Genomic DNA, 24,170 nt, shown 5'->3' on the forward strand with positions numbered 1-24,170 from the left:
TCCGATCCGGTTGAAATTTGGTACCTGATGTTAGTTTTCGGCCTCTCATAACCATGCAAAAATTGGTCCATATCGGTCCATAATTATATATAGCCCCCATATAAACCGATCCCCAGATTTGAACTCCGGAGCCTCTTGGAAGAGCAAAATTCATCCGATCCAGTTGAAATTTGGTACATGGTGTTAGTATATGGTCTCTAACAACCATGCAAAAATTGGTCCATATCGGTCCATAATTATATATAGTTCCCATATAAACCGTCCCCAGATTTGACGTCCGGAACCTCTTGGAGGAGCAAAAGTCATCCGATACGGTTGAAATTTGCTACATTTTGTCAATATATGGCCTCTAACAGCCATGTAAAAATTGGTCCATATCGGTCTTTAGTTATATATAGCCGATGACTTATTACACAAAAATTGGTCCATATCGCCAAAAATAATCTACCAAAACTTTATTTCCATAGACAATTTTGTCAAATTTTATTACTATAGAAAGTTTTGTTAAAATTTCATTTCTATAGAAAGTTTTGTCAAAAGTTTATTTCTATAGAAATGTTTGTCAAAATTTTATTTCTATAGAAAATTTTGTAAAAAATTTATTTCTGTAGAAAATTTTGTCAACATTTTATTTCTATACAAAATTTTGTCAAAATTTTATTTCTATACAATATTTTGTCAACATTTTATTTCTATAGAAATTTTTTTCAAAATTGTATTGCTATAGAAAATTTTGTCAACATTTTACTTCCATAGAAAATTTTGTCAACATTTTATTTCTATAGAAAATTTTGTCAAGTTTTTATTTCTATAGAAAATTTTGTCAAATTTTTATTTCTATAGAAAATTTTGTCAAAATTTTATTTCTATAGAAAATTTTGTCAAGGTTTCATTTCTACAGAAAATTTTGTCAAAATTTTATTTCTATAGAAAATTTTGTCAAACTAGATTATATACGTATTTAATCGGCCTTTTTTTGTTTAATATATACCCCGTATGGGCTAACTTACAATTTAGAAGACAGTGTTAAAAAGTTTTACGATACCTTGCCATCGGCAAGTGTTATCGCAACCCAAGTAATTCGATTGTGGATGACAGCCTTTAGTAGAAGTTCCTACGCAATCCATGGTGGAGGGTACATAAGATTCGGCCTGGCCGAACTTACGGCCGTATATACTTGTTTTGTTTAATATATACCCCGTATGGGCTAACTTACAATTTAGAAGACAGTGTTAAAAAGTTTTATGATACCTTGCCATCGGCAAGTGTTATCGCAACCCAAGTAATTCGATTGTGGATGACAGCCTTTAGTAGAAGTTCCTACGCAATCCATGGTGGAGGGTACATAAGATTCGGCCTGGCCGAACTTACGGCCGTATATACTTGTTTTAAGATCAGTTAAAATATGAGGCCTCTATGGTCAAAAATAAGGTTATTAGGGGCGAATTTTGCAAAATCGGGTGATACATATATGGGAGCTACCGTTAGTACTATAGAGGACTGGATCTAGCCAACTTTGAGTAAGATCGGTTAATAAATAAGGGTTCTATGGCCAAAATTGGGAAAATCGGGCTATACATATATATGGGAGCTATATCTAAATCTGAACCGATTTCGATGATTTTTTTGCACATATAGTAAGTGCTATAGAAGATGACATCTAGCCAACTTTGAGTAAGATCGGTTGATAAATAAGGGATTTATGGCCAAATTTAGAAAAATCGGGCGGTACATATATATGGGAGCTATAGCTAAATCTGAACCGATTTCGATGATTTTTTGCCCATATAGTTAGTGCTACGGAAGATTACATTTAGCCAACTTTGAGTAAGATCGGTTGATAAATTAGGGTTTTGTGGCCAAATTTGGGAAAATCGGGCGATACCTATATATGAGAGCTATATCTAAATCTGAACCGATTTCGATGAAATTTTGCAGGCTTGAAGAGCGGTGAAAAAGATTACCTTTAGCTAAGTTTGGTGACGATCCGTTTGAAACAACGCGCAACGTGACCCCATTTGTCGAAATCGGCCGTTACATATATATGGGAGCTATATCTAAATTTGATCCGATTTCCTCCTTGTGCCCAAAAAACTCCCTGTACCAAATTTCATCAAAATCGGTTAATAATTTGGACCGGAATCCTGCGAACAACAAATACATGGACAGACGGACGGACGGATGGACACCAAGCGCTAGATCGAATCAGGAGGTGATCGGTATATATTTTATGGCGTCTAAAATCAATATTTCTGGTAGGCACATTTTTTGGCAGATCAAACTTATTATACCCTAACACTATGTGGTTTAGGGTATAAAAAAATGTGAAAATGTGCCGATCGATTTCTCAATAAAGGTGAGTTTATTGAGGTTCGAGTTTACCCACTGAAACCATAAATAAATTTATCAAAGATGAAATGGTGTTCATCCGTCCTATGACAGCCCGTTTAAAATTTGTCGCATCTGCACTGAAGACATATTTACGTGATATTAAAGATTAGGCAACCTAAATTTTAAGATGCGAAATGTACAAAATATTCAGGACAAATTTCTTTAAAATAATGAAATTTTCATTAAAATAAAAAAATTGCGTCAAAAATTTTTTTCATTAAATTTAGGACACAAAATTTGTAAATTTGTAAGACTTATTTTCCTTAAAGTAAAGAAACGCATTTTTGATTCAAAGACATTGACCTTAAATTAACTGAAATGTTGAAACATTAGATTTAAGCCTATTGGCTAAGACTTATTTTGAGGATTTAGTGTATTTGTTTTAAAGTTTTTTGTTTTTTTTTTTTTTTTGAATTAAGCAAACACATTTTATACTTTGAAGGATCCGTTATAATGTGGATTTTTAAACTGACATTTATTTGTACGTTAGTACCTTTATTAATAAACCGCGAAAAGAGAATGAAAATGTGATAAATGAGATCTGTATCCTAATTTTAATTTTATTAGTCCTAAATTTAAAGCTAGATAGGTCGCTAAAAAATTTCTTTATTTTAAAGAATCCGCATCTTTGGCTAGGTATCAATACCAAAATCCTTAAGGGAAGGTCAAAATCTTTGGATCCAAGTAAACCTGTCTTGAGTGAGCGCCAATTTTGCCCAACTTTCGGGTCCAAAAATAACATTTCCCTATTTTTGGCGACGCTTTTTTGCTGGGTTATAAAGCAAGATCGAAAATACATTTATTTTAAAAAAGCGGCTTCTTTGGCTCGGGATCAATATCAAAATTTGTAACGTAGTGTCGCAATCTTGAAAGGGAAGTCATTCCGTTTGTAACACATCGAAATATTGTTCTAAGACCCCATAAAGTATATATATTCTGGGTCGTGGTGAAATTCTGAGTCGATCTAAGCGTGTCCGTCCGTCCGTCTGTTGAAATTACGCTAACTTCCGAACGAAACAAGCTATCGACTTGAAACTTGGCACAAGAAGTTGTTATTTATGTAGGTCAGTTGGTATTGCAAATGGGCCATATCGGACCACTTTTACGTATAGCCCCCATATAAACCGATCGCCAGATTTGACTTGCGGAGTCTCTTACAGAAGCAAATTTCATCCGATCCGGTTGAAATTTGTTACGTGGTGTTAGCATATGGTATCTAACAAGCATGCAAAAATTGGTCCATATCGGTCCATAATTATATATAGCCCCCATATAAACTGATCCCCAGATTTGACCTCCGGAACCTCTTAGAGGAGCAAAAGTCATCCGATCCGATTGAAATTTAGTACGTGGTGTTAGTATCTGGTCTCTAACAACCGTGCAAGGATTCGTCCATATCGGTCCATCATTATATATAGCCCCCATATAAACAGATCCCCAAATTTGATTTGCGGAGCCTCTTAGAGAAGCAAATTTCATCCGATCCGGTTGAAATTTGGTACGAGCTTTGGTTCATATCGGTCGCCAATTATATATAGCCCCCATATAAACCGATCCCCAGATTTAAACTCCAGAGCCTCTTGGAAAAAATTCATCCGATCTGGTTGAAATTTGGTACGTGGTGTTGGTATATGGTCTCCAACAACCATGCTAAAATTGGTCCATATTGGTTCATAATTATATATAGCCCCCATATAAATCTATGCCCAAATTAAACCTCCGGAACCTCTTGTAGGAGAAAAATTCATCCAATTCGGTTGAAATTTGGTACATTAAGCTAGTATATGGCCGCTAACAACCATGACAAAATTGGTCCATATCGGTCTATAGTTATATATAGCCGATCCCCAATCACACAAAAATTGGTCGATATCGCCAAAAATAAACTACCAACATTTTATTTCTATAGAAAATTTTGTCAAAATTGTATTACGATACAAAATGTTGTCAAGATTTTATTTCTATAGAAAATTTTGTTAAAATTTAATTTCTATAGAAAATTTTGTCAAAATTTTATTTCTATAGAAAATTTTGTCAAAATTTTATTTCTATAGAAAATTTTGTCAAAATTTTATTTCTATAGAAAATTTTGTCAAAATTTTATTTCTATAGAAAATTTTGTCAAAATTTTATTTCTATAGAAAATTTTATCAATATTTTAGTTCTATAGAAAATTTTGACAAAATTTTATTTTTATAGAAAATTTATCAATATTTTATTTCTATAGAAAATTTTGCGAAATTTTCTTTTACGTATTTAATCGGCCGTTTTTTTTGTTTTTTTTTTTGTTTTTTTTTTGTTTAATATATACCCCGTATGGACTAACTTACAATTTAGAAGACGGTGTTAATAAGATATCTTGCCATCAACAAGTGTTGTGGATGACAGTCTGTAGTAGAAGTTTCTACGCAATCCATGGTGGAGGGTACATAAGATTCGGCCTGCCCGAACTTACGGCCGTATATACTTATTTTTTTTTTGTTTTTTTTTTTTTGTTTTGAGTGTGCAGAAGCTTTGAAAGTGTACGACATGTAATTGAGACCAGATAAACCGTTGTATTAGGCCGAATCTGCAATTGATCGAATGATCCAAAGTGGACGGGCTAAGCACTGTATCTCAGTGGCTTCCTAGTTGGTTAGTACTGCAGTTTAGTGTCGATTTTCAACACAAGACAATCTGCTAAATTTAATCCTAGACTGTGAACGGGACACGAAATTACCATGACTCATAAAAATTTACGTAACACGTGAGTCACGCTGATGATAACGGCATGAATGTGATTAACCAACAAAATGTCGGGCATCAGCTTGAGTCACGAAAATAATATCTTCATAAATATGCGTGAGTAACGAATTTAGGAAAACTACGTTCACAAAAATAATCTCGTTCACGAACATAAAACGCTTACTAGTTGAATTCATTTACAATTTTAGTGACTTCCAAGATGTTAAGAGTTTAATAACGCTCTCGATTTTATCAAGCTCTTGTTTTCAATCAGGTCTCTAATAAAATTAATGAGATTTCTAATCGTGATTATGAGTCTTTAAAAGATTTTTATGCGTGATTATAAATTTATTTTCGTGAGTGTGCGTGAGTAAAATATTACTCACTTCCACAATTCTAATGCGCAGTCTTCCCAACACTTTGGTCGCTGCATTTTCTAAAAATTCGCAGCGAAAACAAATTTCGCAGGGATTTAAAATTTTTATAACATACCCTAAAATAGTTATAAATATTTAATAATTTACTAATTTCATTTCTTCACACCCTAGCGTACATAGCTAAGTTACCCTTATAAACGAAAGAGAGAAATCATATAATATTTAAATATTTTGTTCTAAATTTATGCAGTCTTTAAACGACATGCATGACGTACATATATCCTCGTAAGTGTTTGTGTGAATTCCAGAGGATACTGTGAATATTTTCCTCTGTGGGATGCCAGCATGGAGTGTCATTACAAGACAATAATGAATGCAATTTTAACACTTCCAAGCGTATTGCTCTTTGAGTACAGATCTAGTAATAAATAATTTATTTAGTATGGAAAAATATTTCAGGGACAATATACCATAGATAGTTTGAAAAAGAAATCCCTGGATAAATGTGAGAATTTAAATACTAAGCTGGGAAATATTTCTTAAATAGCCACCCAGCAAAAAAAAATTGGAAGTTCTTCCAAAGGCATAACTTTAAAAGCACTTCCAGAAGATGTACTCCCAATGATGTTCTTTATTTTAACTACACAGGAAGTTGTTTTAATTAAATTTTTTATAACTTGCTTTTTTTTATATTTTTAATGGGTAATGTTAACTTTTTTTTGTTTCAAATAGGGTAAAAACAGAGTAAGAATTCATAAAATGGTACAAATTATTTAAATTTTTTCGAAAAAAATGCCTATTCCAATCTGAAAAAATTGCGACTTTTTGGAAATATTTGAGGTCAAACGTTTCTGACAAGCTTTAGAATCCACTAAAAATTATAAAAAATTATAAAAATTATTTATTTGACAAAATATCACAGAAATTTTTAATTTACATCCAAAACATTGAATTCGGATCACACCTAAAAAAGTGATGCAAATTCAGTGCAACGGCTGTTAAAATGGAGGACTTCCGTCCTATGAAAAGCCCATGTTAAATTCATCGCTTCTGCGTCAATTTTGCACCACTTCCGGATCCAAAGAGAACATTTTCATTACTTTTTTGGCGACGCTTTTTTTGCTGGGCAAATATGCACTATGGTATATATGGGTGAACCGAAAATAGGTAGTGTCATTGTCCAATAATAATGCAATCGTGTAGTTTATTCTTGTAAACAACAATTGTGGAGATTTTAGCCAAACCGACCTCGGGATTTTCTTCGGAAACGTGAAATTTTTCGTAAGCTTAAATCGCCATAGGCAGACTCTTTTTAAGACTACTTTGTTAAGTTCGATGATAGACTACATGGGACTATGTTTCGATATTGATTTATTGAGGGCATGGAAATTTGAAATCCAGATATATTTTAGGTCCTTCAAAAGCTGTGCCAAATTTGATATATGTCGGTCCAGGTTTGCTGTAGATCCCACACAGACCGATTTGACTTCTTAGGGGCTTGGAAGTCGCAATTTTCATTCGATTTGCTTGAAATATGGAATAATTTTAGGATCATGTGGAACTCTAAAAAATTTGCTATATATCGATCCATGGTTTGATATATACTGATGACTTCTTGGAGGCACGGTTGCCACACGTGCCAAAAAAAATCTATAAAAATGTGAAGAAAATTTTAGATCCCATATCGACTGATCTCCCGAGTTGACTTCTTGAGGGGTTGGAAACTTCAATTTGCAAATTTAATCTATATAAAATTTTCAAAATTTTATTTTTAGAAAAAATTTTGTCAAAATTGTATTTCTTTAGAAAATTTTGTCAACATGTTATTTCTAAAATTGTGTAAACATTTTATTTCTATAGAAAATGTTGCCAAAATTTTATTTCTTTAGAGAATATTGTCAAAATTATTATTATTATTATTTTTTTTTTTGCACAGAAAATTTAAGTACCTCTGAGTAGGAGGGAAATTTTATACAAAATGTACCAAACCATTGGAAATTTTACCAATCTACTAAACAATGAAAACTCGACCATTTTACTAACTGTAGCAACCGTTCATGGAAGCCGCAATTTTCGTAAAATTTGGAATCTAGAGGTAATTTAGATTCATAAGTAGCTGTGCCAAATTTTGCATATAACAGCCCTTATTTTAATATAGGCCCTATATACACCGATATTTTAAAGTCCTAAAAAGCTATACCAAATTTCGTACATATTGGGCAATGTTTTAATATAGGGAGGTTCAAGTATAATTCACATTGGCTTTAGTGAATTATCCGAATTATCGGAAAAATATATATGACAGCAATATTTAAATCTGAGCCGATTTGTTTCAAACTCAATAGCGATTGACTTTGAGCCAAAACAAAACCCTGTGCCAAATTTGAGGACGAACGAAATTAAACTGCGAGCTGTACCTTGCACACAAAATTACATATAGAGACAGACAAACGGGCGGACATCAGTATACTTAATGAGGGGTCTCAGACTTCCTTCCTTCGTGGTGTTACATACAAATGCTCACACTTATTTACCCAGTTACACAGTAGTTGTGAAGGGTACAAAAACCGATACTTCCAAGTTAAAATTGTGTGCTTAATTTCAAAAAAAAATCTTCGGCTATATTTGAAGCTTCTTATCTTTTATCAAAGATTCAATATCTCTGTAGATTATCCCTTTAAATCAAAAATGTTTTTCTTTACTTTAAGGAAAATTTGCCTTACTTCAAATACTTGCGACTTTGACAGAGGGACACGCATTTTGAAGATTCGTGTACAAAATTTAAAGTAGAAAATTTTTATATTATAAATTATATATAATTATAATTGTTTTTTATTTTTATTTTAAAGAAATTTCTTCTTAATTTATTTAGTTATGCTATTGAAAATCATAATAAAAAAATAAACAGAAAAAAGATAGGTGCTAACAATATATGTTTTCGGCTTGTCCACTTAAAATTATGTAAATTGCACTACCTAAAATTATGGTTGTGTAATCTTTCGTATTAGGTCCATATTTATGCCCTTCACCATTACTGTGGTACAGGGTATAATAAGTTTGTGCATTTGTATGTAACGCCAAGAAATAGTAGTCATAGACCCATCTTTTAGTATACCGATGGGCTTAGAATTAGGTTTGGTTAGGTTAGATGGCAGCCCGATGTATCAGGCTCACTTAGACTATTCAGTCCATTGTGATACCACATTGGTGAACTTCTCTCTTATCACTGAGTGCTGCCCGCTTCCATGTTAAGCTCAATGACAATGGACCTCCTTTTTATAGCCGAGTCCGAACGGCGTTCCAAATTGCACTGAAACCACTTAGAGAAGCTTTGAAACCCTCAGAAATGTCACCAGCATTACTGAGGTGTGATAATCCACCGTTGGCTCCCCATATGGTCACTAACATTCATGCAAGAATGTGTCCATATCGGTCCATAATTCTATATATAGCCCCATATATACCGATCCCCACATTTGACCTCCGGAGCCTCTTGGAGGAGCAAATTGTATACAATTCGAATACAATTTTGTACGTTAAGTTAGTTTATGGCCTCTAACTGCCATGCATAATTTGGTTAATATCAGTCCATAAATTGGTCCATATCGGATCGTAATTATTTATAGACTCCCCTATATATACCGGTCAAGAACTGAATTATATAGCTATGTAATCTGCCTTGTTTGTCTAACATATACCACATGTGGACTAACTCACAATGTTAAAAATCGTAAAGATACCTTTCCATCGGCAAGTGTTACCACACCACCAAGTAACTCAATTGTGGATTTCAGCCCACAGTAGAAGTTTCTACGCAATCCATGGTAGTGGGTACATAAGATTCGGCCCGGCCGAACTTACGGCCGTATATACTTGTTGTAATTGACAATGTTTTCAGTTTTATTCAACTTTTTAATTGAATATACTTTTGTGATAGTTTTCTCCTAAATCTTCGCTATAGGCGATAATTTTCCCCCTTATGCGTAAATATTATTAGGAATAAAGGAAATTATTGATAGCGCTTCAATAAAAACGTAAAAACTTTGATTTATTGGCATATGTACGCCTATTGTTTCCTAATTAATTATGTTCGAGGAAACATATTGAACGAACTTCCCGCAATTAAAAAACTTTGGCATTCACGTTTTCAATCACCACATCTCAATAAAGAATGTAGGAAATTTCAAACTTTTTTATCTTCGATATTAAATGCGAATAATAAATGTTCATGTAAGCGAAGTGGAGTGAAGTTAGGAGAAGGTGATGGTTTGGTTTTTCCTCTCACCATACATGATCACATAATGTGTGTGTGTGTTATCTACTCATACCCATGAAAGACATTTCGATGCTACACTGCACTCTATGTGTTTTAATTAAAAAACTTTTATTTTTTTATTTTTAGAAAAAAGGCTTTTATTCTAGCAAAATGCTATAACTTTTTGACCTCATAAATATAGCGTGTAGTGAATTGGCGTATAAGTGTTTCCCTTATATATGTACGAGGGATGATTAACGGCTAGCATATTGAATTTTCCTCTAGAATTTGTAATGCATTGGGTTTGTTTTTGTTGTGCACTAAAATTTTGGAGGTAATCCCTGTGTATTGGGATTTAAATCTCATGAGCATGAGTTTTTGGCTATTTTGAAGGATAATAACAATTGTATATTCTGACAGTTTCTTCGTCTTCCTAAAAAACATACTTTTTATACCCTCCACCATAGGATGGGGGTATATTAACTTTGTCATTCCGTTTGTAACACATCGAAATATTGCTCTAAGACCCCATAAAGTATATATATTCTGGGTCGTGGTGAAATTCTGAGTCAATCTGAGCATGTCCGTCCGTCCGTACGTCTGTTGAAATCACACTAACTTCCGAACGAAACAAGCTATCGACTTAAAACTTGGCACAAGTAGTTGTTATTGATGTAGGTCGGATGGTATTGCAAATGGGCCATATCGGTCCACTTTTACGTATAGCCCCCATATAAACGGATCCCCAAATTTGGCTTGCGATTGCTCTAAGAGAAGCAAATTTCATCCGATACGGCTGAAATTTGGTACATGATGTTAGTATATGGTCTCTAACAACCATGCAAAAATTGGTCCATATCGGTCCACTTTTACGTATAGCCCCCATATAAACGGACCCCCCAATTTGGCTTGCGATTGCTCTAAGAGAAGCAAATTTTATCCGATCCGGCTGAAATTTGGTACATGGTGTTAGTATGTGGTCTCTAACAACCATGCAAAAATTGGTTCACATCGGTCCATAATTATATATAGCCCCAGATTTGGCTTGCGGAGCCTCTAAGAGAAACAAATTTCATCCGATCCGGCTGAAATTTGGTACATGGTATTGGTATATGTTCTCTAACGACCATGCAAAAATTGGTCCACATCGGTCCATAATTATATATAGCCCCCATATAAACCGATATCCCGATTTGGCTTGCGAAGCCTCTTAGAGAAGCAATTTTCTTCCGATCAGGCTGAAATTTGGTACATGGTGTTGGTATATGTTCTCTAATGACCATGCAAAAATTGGTCCATATCGGTCTATAATTATATATAGCCCCCATATAAATCGATTCCCAGATTTGTCCTCCGGAGCCTTTTGGAGGAGCAAAATTCATCCGATCCGTTTGAAATTTTGAACATGGTGTTAGAATGTGGTCTTTAACACACACACAAAAATTGGTCTATATCGGTTCATATTCATGGTTGCCACTCGAGCCAAAAATAATCTACCAAAATTTTATTTTTATAGAAAACATTGTCAAAATGTTATTTCTATAGAAAATTTTGTCAACATTTTATTTCTATAGAAAATTTTGTCAACATTTTATTTCTATAGAAAATTTTGTCAATTTTTTTTTTCTATAGACAATTTTTTCCAAATTTTATTTCTATAGAAAATTATTTCGAAATTTTGCTTCTATAGAAAATGTCGTCAAAATTTTATTTCTATAGAAACTTTAAACTTAATTATATACGTATTTAATCGGCCTTTTTTAGTTTAATATATACTTGTAATTTAGAAGACGGTGTTAGGAAGTTTTAAGATACCTTGCCATCGGCAAGTGTTACCGCAGCCCAAGTAATTCGAGTGTGGATGACAGTCTTCAATAGAAGTTTCTACGCAATCCATGGTGGAGGGTACTTAAGATTCGGCCTGGCCGAACTTACTGCCGTATATACTTGTTAGAAGTTATAATAAACTTTTTTTATACTTTATAACTTTGTCATTCCGTTTGTAATACATCCAAATATTGATCTAAAATCCTATAAACTATATATATTATGGGTTGTGGTGAAATTTTGAAATCACGATAACTTCTGAACGACACAATCTATCGTCTTGAAACTTGGCACAAGTTCCCAGCAAAAAAATTTGGAAGTTCTTCCAAAGGCACAACTTTAAAAGCACTTCCAGAAGATACACTCCCAATGATGTTCTTTATTTTAAGTACCCAGGAAGTTCTTTTAATTAAATTTTTTATAACTTGGTTTTTTCATGCTTTTAATGGATAATTTTAACTTTTTTTGTTACAAATAGGTTAAAAACAGAATAAGAATTCATAAAATGGTACAAATCATTTAAATTTTGTGGAAAAAAATGCTAAATCCAATCTGAAAAAATTGTGAATTTTTGAAAATATTTCAGGTCAAACGTTTCCGACGAGCGTTAGAATCCATTAAAAATTATAAAAAAAATATAAAAATTATTTATTTGACAAAATATCACAGAATTTTTTAAGTTACATCCAAAACAATGAATTCCGATCACACCTAAAGAAGTGTTGCAAATTCAGTGCAACGGCTATTGAAATGGAGAACTTCCGCCCTATGACAAGCCCATGTTAAATTCATCGCTTTTGCGCCAATTTTGCACCACTTCCGGATCCAAAAAGAACATTTTCATTACTTTTTTGGTGGCGCTTTTTTTGCTGGGTTGTTTTTATTGATGTAGCTCGAATGGTATTGCCAATGGGCCATATCGAACCACTTTTACGTATAGCCCCATCTAAACTGACCACCAGATTTGGCTTGCGAAGCCTCTTAGAGCCCCAAATTTGAAATTTGATACGTACACTGACAAAAAAGAAAAGCATACCCGGATCCAAAGATTTTGTCTTTACTTTAACAATTTTGGTATTGATTCCGAGCCAAAGAAGTGGAGAATTGAAGTAAGGATATTTATAAGACACACTTCTCTTTTAAATTTGGGTTTTGTGTACTTGACTTTAGGCAACAAATTTTAATTTTTCGTTTTTTCAGCTTTTTTCTACATATGATATCAAAGTCCCTTAAAAACAAGTTAATGACAACCTTATTTTCAAAATTCAAACACGACTTCCACTAGAAATTATGCTGTGTTTCAAGTAAAACACGTCTTTAAAATAAAGTGTTGCAAAAAGACAACAAATTTAAATACAATTTCATTAATTTTAAAGAATTTTTCTGAACTCAAGTTGACCTTAGCCCAAAAAATTTGACTTTCATGTTATGATACCCATTTTAAAATCAAATCACTTAATTATAAGGACAACACGACTTCATTGAAAACTTTATCGACTTTTGGACAAGGAAAAAAACTTTATATTGGAGAAATTCGTCTTCTACGCTAAGCACAATTTAGGTTAGGTTAGGTTATGTGGCAGCCCGATGTATCAGGCTCACTTAGACTATTCAGTCCATTGTGATACCACAGTGGTGAACTTCTCTCTTATCACTGAGTGCTGCTTGATTCCATGTTAAGCTCAATGACAAGGGACCTCCTTTTTATAGCCGAGTCCGAACGGCGTTCCACATTCCAGCGAAACCACTTAGAGAAGCTTTGAAACCCTCAGAAATATCACGAGCATTACTGAGGCGGGATAATCCACCGCTGAAAAACTTTTTGGTGTTCGGTCGTAGCAGGAATCGAACCCACGACCTTGTGTATGCAAGGCGGACGTGCTAACTATTGCACCACGGTGGCACAATTTGCATTCATATTTTAAGGACATGAAATCTTTGGCCTCACGACAATATTTTTTTTCAGTGTAGTGTTGGTATATAGCCTCCAACGCCCATGCAAAAATTGGCCCATATCGAAACATAATTATATAGCCCCCATATAACATAAACCGATCCCCAGATTTGACTTGCGGGACCTCCTAGAAGCGCAAGTTTCATCCGATCCGGTTAAAATTTGGTTTATGCTGTTAGTCTATGCCCTCTAACAACCATACAAAAATGTGTCCATATCGGTCCATAATTATATATAGCCCCCACCAGATTTGGCTTGCAGAACCTTTTAGAGGCGCAAGTTTCATACGATACGGTTGAAATTTAGTTTGTGCTGTTAGTCTGGCAGATTGGCTAACAAAGAAAAACACATTTTTTTGTCAAAATTCGTTTTTATTATTCAACATAGTTCCCTTCAAGAGCGATAAAACGATTATAACGACCTTCCAATTTTTTGATACCATTTTGGTAGTACTCCTTCGGTTTTGCCTCAAAATAGGCCTCAGTTTCGGCAATCACCTCTTCATTGCAGTCAATTTTTTTTTCCTGCGAGCATCCTTTTTAGGTCTGAGAACAAGAAAATGTCGCTGGGGCCAGATCTGGAGAACACGGTGGGTGGGGGGAGCAATTTGAAGCCCAATTTATGAATTTTTGCCATCGTTCTCAATGACTTGTGGCACGGTGTGTTGTCTTGGTGGAACAACACTTTTTTCTTCTTCGTTTTGTCGCGATTTTGACCTTCAAACGCTCCAATAACGCCATAGAATAGTCACTGTTGATGGTTTTTCCCTTCTCAAGATAATCGATAAAAATTATTCCATGTGCATCCCAAAAAACAGAGGCCATTACTTTCCCAGCGGATTTTTGAGTCTTTCCACGCTTCGGAGACGGTTCACCGGTCGCTGTCCACTCAGCCGACAGTCGATTGGACTCAGGAGTGTAGTGATGGAGCCATGTTTCATCCATTGTCACATATAGACGGAAAAACTCGGGTGTATTACGAGTTAACAGCTGCGAACACCGCTCAGAATCATCAACACGTTGTTGTTTTCGGTCAAATGTGAGCTCGAGCGGCACCCATTTTGCACAGAGCTTCCGCATATCCAAATATTGATGAATGATATGACCAACACGTTCCTGTGATATTTTTAAGGCCTCTGCTATCTCGATCAACTTCATTTTACGGTCATTCATTTTTTGATGTTTTCGTCGGTAACCACCTCTTTCGGGCGTCCACTGCGTTCATCGTCCTCCGTGCTTATTTCACCACTCTTGAATTTTGCATACCAATCAATTATTGTTGATTTCCCTAGGGCAGAGTCCGGAAACTCATTATCAAGCCAAGTTTTTGCTTTCACCGTATTTTTTTCCCTTCAGAAAACTGTATTTTATCAAAACACGATATTACTTTTTTCCATTTTTTTTACAATAACATAAGTTGCTTCACAAAAGACAAGCAAGACAAGTCTGTAAGTCAAACTAATTGACTTACAGACGTCAAATTTTGACATGAATCATTTGTAGGTTGGTACTATATAAAAATAATATGCATTTAATACTAGCGATGCCATCTATCTGTCTGTCAGACCGGGGACTTATCAGCCAACCGTTATGCCCTCTAACAACCATACAATAATTTGTCCATTATGACGGGCTACAAAGAAAATTTAACAATTCAGAGTTATAGTAGGTAGTTATAATTTGTTTTATATGGAAACAGATACATCAATCGAGTTGTGTTTTTCCATTCTGGATTTTGTTGTAAACAAGAAAGAAACACGTATATACGGCCGTAAGTTCGGCCAGGCCGAAGCTTATGTACCCTCCACCATGGATTGCGTAGAAACTTCTACTGCAGACTGTCATCCACAATCGAATTACTTGGGTTGCGGTAACTTTTGCCGATGACAAGGTATCTTAAAACTTCCTAATACCGTTATATATACCATGTAGTCCATACGTGGTATAATTAAACTTAAAATGTCCGATTAAATACGTATATAATTAAGTTTGACAAAATTTTCTATAGAAATGAAATTTTGACAACATTTCCTATAGAAGTAAAATTTGGACAAAATGTTCTATAGAAATACGATTTTAACAAAATTTTCTATAGAAATAACATTTTGACAAAATTTTCTATAGAAATAAAATTTTTACTAAATTTTCAAAAGATTTAAAATTTTGACAACATTTTCTATAGAATTAAATTTTTGACAACATTTTCTACAGAAATAAAATTTTGCCAATATTATCTATAGAAATAAAATTTGACAAAATTTTCTATAGGAATAAAATTTTGACAAATTTTGCTAGATTATTTTTGCTCGAGTGGCAAACATGATTATTAACCGATATGGACCAATATTTGTGTGACTGGGGATCGGCTATATATAACTATAGACCGATATGGACAATTGGCATGGTTATTAGCGGCCATATATTAACACCACGTTGCAAATTTCAACCGGATCGGATGAATTTTGCTCGTCCAAGTGGCTCCGGAGTTCAAATCTGGGGATCGGTTTATATAGGGGCTATATATAATTATGGACTGATATGGACCAATTTTTGAATGGTTCTTAGAGACTATATACTAATATCATGTACCAAATTTCAGCCGGATCGGATGAAATTTGCTTCTCTTAGAGGATCCGCAAACCAAATCTGGGAATCGGTTTATATGGGGGCTATATATAATTATGCTCCGATATGGACCAATTTTTGCATGGTTGTTAGAGACCGTATACTAACACCATGTCCCAAATTTCAGCCGGGTCGGATGAAATTTGCTTATTTTAGAGGCTCCGAAAGCCAAATCGGGGGATCGGTTTATATGGGGGCTATATATAATTATGCACCGATATGGACCAATTTTTGCATGGTTGTTAGAGACCATATAGCAATACCACGTACCAAATTTCAACCGGATCGGGTGAATTTTGCTCCTCTAAGAGGCTCCGGAGTTCAAATCTGGGGATCGGTTTATATGGGGGCTATATATAATTATGAACCGATTTCGACCAATTTTTGCATGTGTGTTAAAGACCATATACTAACACCATGTACCAAATTTCAGCCGGATCGGTTGAAATTTGCTTCTCTTAGAGCAATCGCAAACCAAATTTGGGGGTCCGTTTATATGGGGGCTATACGTAAAAGTGGACCGATATGGACCAATTTTTGCATGGTTGTTAGAGACCATATATTAACACCATGTACCAAATTTCAGCCGGATCGGACGAAATTTGCTTCTCTTAGAGCAATCGCAAGCCAAATTTGGGGGTCCGTTTATATGGAGGCTATACGTAAAAGTGGACCGATATGGCCCATTTGCAATACCATCCGACCTACATCAATAACAACTACTTGTGCCAAGTTTCAAGTCGATAGCTTGATTCGTTCGGAAGTTAGCGTGATTTCAATAGACGGACGGACGGACATGCCCAGATCGACTCAGAATTTCACCACGACCCAGAATAATATACTTTATGGGTCTTAGAGCAATAGTTCGATGTGTTACAAACGGAATGACAAAGTTAATATACCCCCATCCTATGGTGGAGGGTATAAAAACAAAATATTTTCCCATCTAATTAAGCTATCAGACCTAAGGTTGTTTTCCGCAAATAAAAAGACTTTTTTATTGCATTGTTCCCAACGTTTCGACAATTTTTGTTGTCTTCTTCAGGGAAGTTCGTAATATTATTTTAACTTAAGTTACATTGAATTACAGTATACACGAAACATATAAAACAACATAAGACATAAATTAAAACTAATATCACAGCCGGGGTTTCAGGATTGCAACACTGTAAGCTGCACTTATGTTGTCAGTATCTTGTTTTAAGTTCATTGTTTTCAATTTTTCAAATTTTTCAAATTAATTATTAAAAGATTAGAATAATTTCCGCCACTTTGTCTGGCTCCTGGAAAAAAGGATCACATATCGCCTTTTTATCCGGTTATTATCAACACGGAGTTTTTTTCCAGTCTGTGGGATTTATATTCTAATTATCATCTTGGGCTTCATCACAGTCTGTGGGATTTTTATGCCACATATTATGAATAAATGTGGAATTGAAAGTGAAATTTGGTAGATATATCGTTTTTAAAGATTTGCATCTTTGATTTAAATTATGTCAAAAGGAGTTATGTGAAATATACAATATATCGATCTACGCTTCATATATCTGCTTTATAAACCAATCTCCCGATTCGACTTCTTGGACCAATATAAACAGCAATTTGTAGGAAACAAATTGCTGTTTTTGGGGATATGGATGACTCTAAATTATTATTATTTTAATTTCATATGGACTGATTAAATTAATCCATTTCGATAAATAACCATCCACTGTAAAAATCTAAAGATTGACTTTATAGAGGTGATTGTATGGAACACTCCTGTTTTTTGATAAACCGCGTGCAGTTACCACGAAAACGACATAGAAATAGGATAAAGTAACAAAACAACAGTGAGTTGCATTCGTCGAACGTGCTCATTAGAACACGAAACATACCCTATTCGCCAAAAAGGTAATAGATACCATTTACGTGGATCGCCATGGTGTGATCCATCTGGCTTAGAGAAAATTAACAACATAAAGAACGGACCTCCTAGCCGAGGGAAAAAAGTTATTTCACCATAATAACTCGCAGACTTACACCTTTCCACGGTCATATTTGTTGGTTTACGAGCTGCTGTCTCATTCACTGTATTCTCCTGAGTGGGACCTAAGGATTCTATTTCAAATCAAAAAGTCGATTTTTCAAATAAAAACTCAATTTAAATTTCTAATTTTTGTACCATTTGGAAGCTTTTTTAGCCATATGACTTTTTAAGTGACGGCAGGATTCAATTCCTAAATATTAGTAGCGTAATCAAAAATATTTTATTACAAGTTCACTTTATAGCCGTTGTTTGTTTCACAACCAATATCTCGATTTTTTTTCTCTTTTCCAGCCTTTTGCACAGCGATTTTGCGATGATTGTGCAAAAAACGCTGCTTACATCCTTGATGCCACGAACTTAAACAGAAAAAACATATAAAATTAAAAATTCTTCTGTAGTTAATACTCAACAATTGCTGCATCAGTAGATTTTAAGTACAGCAGTGTACCCCATTTCTCGTTCACTTGTGTGTGTGTGTGTGTGTATGTAGAAGAAGTAACGAACATTGCACAAAGGATAAAACCGGCAAATATGTGCGAGTATGTATGTCAATATTAACAAAGATTTTACGTTTTTTTTTCAAGGTCCATTGCAGTTTTTTGCTTCTTCCAGTCCATGAAATAAGAGGAACATTTACGTTTGACTTTTGCACTTTAATGTTCAGCAATTTTGGGTGTCATCCCAAATGTGCAGTGTAATACAATTCCATTTTCGTCTCTATGCTTTTTCCAATCAAAATGCATTTTTCATTCATTTGCTGACATTTGTCAAGTCATGAAGAATGAAGCTTTTTGAGCAACATTTGAATGACAAATTTCACTAAGGGGGGGAAATGAAGAGACAGCAAGATTAAATGTTAGGTTAGGTGGCAGCCCGATGAATCAGGCTCACTTAGACTATTCAGTCCATTGTGCTACCACAGTGGTGAACTCCTATCTTATCAATAAGTGCTGCCCGATTTCATCTTAAACTCAATGATAAGGGACCCCCTTTTTATAGACGAATTCGAAAGGCGTTCCACATTGCAGTGAAACCACTTAGAGAAGCTTTGAAACACTCAGAAATGTCACCAGCATTACTGAGGTAGGATAATCCACTGCTGAAAAACTTTTTGGTGTTCGGTCGAAGCAGGAATCGAACCCACGACCTTGTTTATGCAAGGTGTGTATGGTAGCCATTGCATCACGGTGGCTCCCACGTTAATTGTTGGTTTATTCTACGAATATTGATTGCATTTCTTAGGCCTGGCATTCGATGCGTATAATTTATATAAAATTTTGTTCCACATACGCTCCCTGTATCTGTATAGCTAAAAATAATGACACAAGCCACTTGCATAGACTACCTCAATGGTGCAACACTCACATTCATTTTATCTCTTTAAATTTTTCGGTGTATCCACAATGAATACAGCAGCAAATTGTGTGGTTTTTCGTTCATTTTGCAAAGCTTTTGGTTCGTGTGGTTTTTTACAATAACCATAATGAAATTTTCAAATATTTTCTACAAACACAATTGCATTGTAAAGGGCTATACGGAAAAGGTGTTGCCAAGCGTAGTGATAAATATTTGAGGTTGTTTGATAATCAAGCAGGTGATAGCAAGGTATCTGAAAACTTCTTAACACCGTCTTCTAAATTATAAGTTAGTCCATACGGGGTATATATTAAACCAAAAAAAAAATGCCGATTAAATACATATGTTGCAAGAGGATTCAGCCTCGCTAATGGCTCCACTGGATTTTGAATGAAAAGCGATGGTTAGTGCAATTTCGATTTATTTATTATCCAACGCCTTAAATTAAAATTCCTACAAAGACAACATTTATGTCACTGTTCAACATTACAAAAAAACAACAATTAAATTTACTTTTTAGCATGGGACCATTAGATTTGTACTTTTCTAGAAGCTTAACCAATATTTTTGCCGGACAGAAAGAATTTCCACGTCAGCCACAACTTGAAAAAATAGCCAAGAAAATGGCGCAAATTTAGACGCTAGACGAATTGACAATTACTCCGAAAATTACTTGACAAACATGACATTCAACTGAACATATCTAGATATTAAATTTAAATTCGGCAGGCTTTGCTAGTGGCTGCAACATTCTCCCCCGCAGTATGGGAAGAAGTTTCGTCTCTGAAGTACTCGTCATGGGAAGCTACTTGTAAAACTGCGAGTTTAGCTGCTGGTCTCTCGAGAATTCCGTGTGATGTTAAAACTTTAGCACTTCGCACCTGTCCATCACTTGCCGTTTTAGTCTCAAGTACCTTTCCACGAATCCAAACGTTTCGTGGGAATGAAGGGTCAACTACTATTACCAAATCCCCCTGACATAATGCTCGTTGTTTTTCATACCATTTTGATCTGCATGTCAATGAAGGCAGATACTCTACCAACCACCTTTTCCAGAATATATTGGCATGTTGTTGTGATACTAGCCAACTTCTTTTCAACACTACACTGCTGTCATCTCAAATGGACATAGGCTTCATTCCGCTGGAGCTACCCAATAAAAAGTGATTCGGGGTTAAAGCTTCACTTGTTTCGTCATCTATAGGAATGTATACCAAAGGTCTTGAATTGATTATATTTTCAACCTCATTTAGTAAGCTGATCAACAATTCATCACTTGGGGCCCTTGATGGAAGAATTTCATATAAAACTGTTTTCACAGAACGAACTAACCGTTCCCATGCCCCTCCCATATGAGGGCTGGCTGGTGGATTAAAGTTCCACTTTGTCGAAGAACTTGTATACTTTCTGGCTATCTCATTTTTGTCAATGTGGATCATAGCCTCACGAAGCTCACGATCGGCGCCAATAAAATTCGTCCCATTGTCACTAAAAAATTCCCGGGGAATACCCCTACGCGCCATAAAATTCCGTATTGCCATGATGCAAGAATTTGTCGTTAATGAATGGGCAACTTCAATATGTACTGCTCTAATCGTTAAGCAAGTGAACAGGCATCCATATCTTTTCTCCTTGTGACGATTAACACTGACAGTGAGTGGGCCGAAGAAGTCTAGTCCTGTGTATGTAAATGGCACTTCATAAGAAGATAACCGAGCTTTAGGAAGTTTTGCCATTTGGGGCACTAAAGGCACAGCTTTCCTTATCTTACAGTGTTGGCAATTTCGGACAGTCGCTTTAAAAGTAGTCCTAAGTCTAGGAATCGAATACTTCTGACGAATTTCGTTAGTGGCCGTTTCATTATACATGTGGTGATATTTTTGGTGATAATGAAGCATTAAAAGGCACGTAATATGACTAGTTTTTGGTAAGATAATCGGTTGCTTTTGTTCGGCAGCTATGTTAGCGTTATCAATTCTCCCATCAATTTTGAGAATTCCTAATTTATCTAAGACACTTGTTGAATATTTCACTAGTTTTAGGTATAGCCTTCCTTGCAGCGAGACATAAAATTTCGGAAGAATATCTCTCATGTTGAGCTTGGCGATAAAGGCATATCTCTGCCTTGAGCAATTCCTCTTGTGATAATTCACCCTTTATTCTAATCTTTTCTCTACAGTTTTTCACGAAGCGCATGCTATACGCCACTGCTCTTAACATGCGATTCCACTTCGAAAAACGAAATTCGTTAATCAGCTTCTGACTGGATGCTATTACCAATGTGGGTTGCGACATCTCTTCTGTGGTAACAAAACTGCTAGTCTCACCCTTAGGCCACTTGTCTTCCGTATCATAAAGAAACTGCGGACCTTTAAACCATCTACTCGTCAGTGACACATTTGGGATTCGTGCCCACTTAGTGGCGTCATCGGCTACATTGTGTTTAGTTGGGGTCCAATACCAGTCCCTACCTGATGTCAATTCCAAAATCTCACTAATACGAAAGGCTACGAATTGACTGTAATTTCGGTGATCCGAATTTATCCAACTCAGCACAGTCTTTGAATCTGACCAGAAAAATTTCTTCGATATATGTATCTGATGGTTTTCACATATGAATCTAGCAAAACGGGCCCCTATCAAAGCGGCCATTAATTCCAATCGTGGAACCGAAGTTATCTTAATGGGAGCCACCCTAGTTTTAGACCCAACGAGGCTACATTTTATATTGCTATCCTGTCGTAGTCGAAGATAGCACACCGCAGCATAGCCATCCTTGCTGGCGTCAACAAACATATGGAGCTGCACTTCAAGGTTGACGTAATTAGGTGAAATAGTTTGTAGGTAGCATCGTGGGATTTTTATGGCCTCAATGGACGGTAACACATTGAGCCATTGGGTCCATTTAACCATAAGATTGCCAGGAATTTCTTGATCCCAATCAATTTTTGCCCTCCAAACCTCTTGTAATAGTATTTTAACATACATTATAATGTTTCCAATAAGTCCAAGTGGATCATATATCGACATCACCAAGCGAAGAATTTTTCGTTTAGTGGGAATTTTATTCGGATATTCTCTACAATTTTCCATAAGCGAAGGAGATAACTTAAACGTGATTAAATCTTCCTTGTGCTGCCAAAAAACTCCTAAAACTTTTTCAACATCTTTTCCACCGAACAAATTCAGACTTTTTTGAGCATCACCCTCAGGGCCGCAGATTGAATTTATAACATCTTGACTATTACATATCCAATTTCGTATATTAAATCCTGCTTTTCTGTGAATAAATTGAACCTCTTTTATAATCTCCGCTGCTTCCTGCGAGGTATCAACCGAATACAAAAGATCATCAACATAGTGGTTTTCCTTTATTATTTTGGCAGCTTTTGGAAATTTCTCACAATATTTGTCAGCGTTTAAATTTTTTACATATTGTGAAATGCTGGGAGCGCATACTGCTCCAAAAATCATGACATCCATCAAATAAACCTGTGGTTCAATATTTGTATTGCAATCTCTCCACAAAAAACGCTGTACCTCCCGATCCTCCGGCCTTATATATATCTGGTGGAACATCTCTTCAATGTCTCCACTGAATGCAATTGCTCTTTGGCGAAATGAGAACAGAACGGCAGGCAATGAAGCAAACATATCAGGTCCTTTCAGTAGGAATGAGTTTAGTGAGACGCCCGACGACACAGCGGCAGCATCCCATACAACCCTTGACTTCCCTGGCTTATTTTTGTTAAATACTGCGAAAATAGGCAAATACCACACTTTCCGACTGCCGTGGTCTATTTTGTCATCGCTAATCTTACGAACGTACCCTTTTGAAATATAATTTTCTATGGTCGTCTTAAATACCTCATACAGTTTAGGGTCATTTTTAAATTTTTTCTCTAAGCAAACGAGACGCTTTTTGGCCATTAGATAACTATCGGGTAAGTTTAGGGTGTCGAACTTCCACAAATAAGGTACTTCGTAGTGACCGTCTTTTCTTTGTTTAGTATATAATTTTAGCAAGTTCATGGCGCGTTCGTCATATTTTCCTAACAGTGGGTCTTTCAAACTTATACCCAGGCTATCGATTTCATAAAAACTTTTGACTAGCTCATCTAACTGCCTGTTATCTACGTTACATTCACAAAGATGATAATTAAAGTGCTTACTCGTTTCAGTGCTATCCGAAATAGGACCGTAAATCATCCATCCAATCTGCGTACGCACGGCAACGGGTTCAAAAGACTTTCCAAGCCTCATCTTTGTTGACATTCCCAATTTGAAATGATTTAGACCAATAAGTATTTGAGGAGAAGCATTGTGGTAGCTTTTTATTGGCAAATTGCGCAAGTGGTTATATTGGCGAGCTAACTTGTCATAATCTAAAGTTTGGGTAGGTAGATTAATGGAACGAACAGTTGCGACGTTAAGAGTAAATCGGGATCCTGTTTCACCTGAAATTGTAATTGTTACTCTTTGTGAATTACGCTCACATCGATCAATACCTCCAGTCCATTTCAAACACAAGGGATTAGATTGCCCAGATATATCCAGTTGCGTTAATAGCTGTTCGTCCATCAAACTTATTGATGAACCCTCATCAATAAATGCATATGTTTGTGTATTTTTT

General features: G+C 35.4%; 2 protein-coding genes across 2 annotated transcripts in view; both read right to left on the minus strand.

Annotated features, from left to right (window-relative positions):
- Positions 1-20,655: 20,655 nt before the first annotated feature.
- On the minus strand, positions 20,656-21,405 carry LOC142231216 (uncharacterized). The gene has a single exon (XM_075301833.1). It carries the CDS (start codon positions 21,403-21,405, stop codon positions 20,656-20,658), a length of 750 nt encoding a protein of 249 aa, XP_075157948.1.
- A 136-nt stretch (positions 21,406-21,541) lies between these two features.
- The window catches only part of LOC142231217 (uncharacterized), a 45,630-nt gene continuing 43,001 nt past the window's right edge, over positions 21,542-24,170 (minus strand). Inside the window, exon 3 of the mRNA XM_075301834.1 lies at positions 21,542-24,136. Within this exon, the coding sequence (XP_075157949.1) occupies positions 21,542-24,136 (2,595 nt within the window). The remainder of the gene's footprint in view (positions 24,137-24,170) is intronic.

This window comes from Haematobia irritans, chromosome 3 (genome assembly GCF_050003625.1).
Source record: "Haematobia irritans isolate KBUSLIRL chromosome 3, ASM5000362v1, whole genome shotgun sequence".
In the NCBI taxonomy this organism is placed as follows: domain Eukaryota; kingdom Metazoa; phylum Arthropoda; class Insecta; order Diptera; family Muscidae; genus Haematobia; species Haematobia irritans.

Bases quoted from the DNA above. Each gene is read 5' to 3' on its own strand.
- LOC142231216 (XM_075301833.1), bottom strand. From the start codon at position 21,405: ATGTATAATGAAACGGCCACTAACGAAATTCGTCAGAAGTATTCGATT.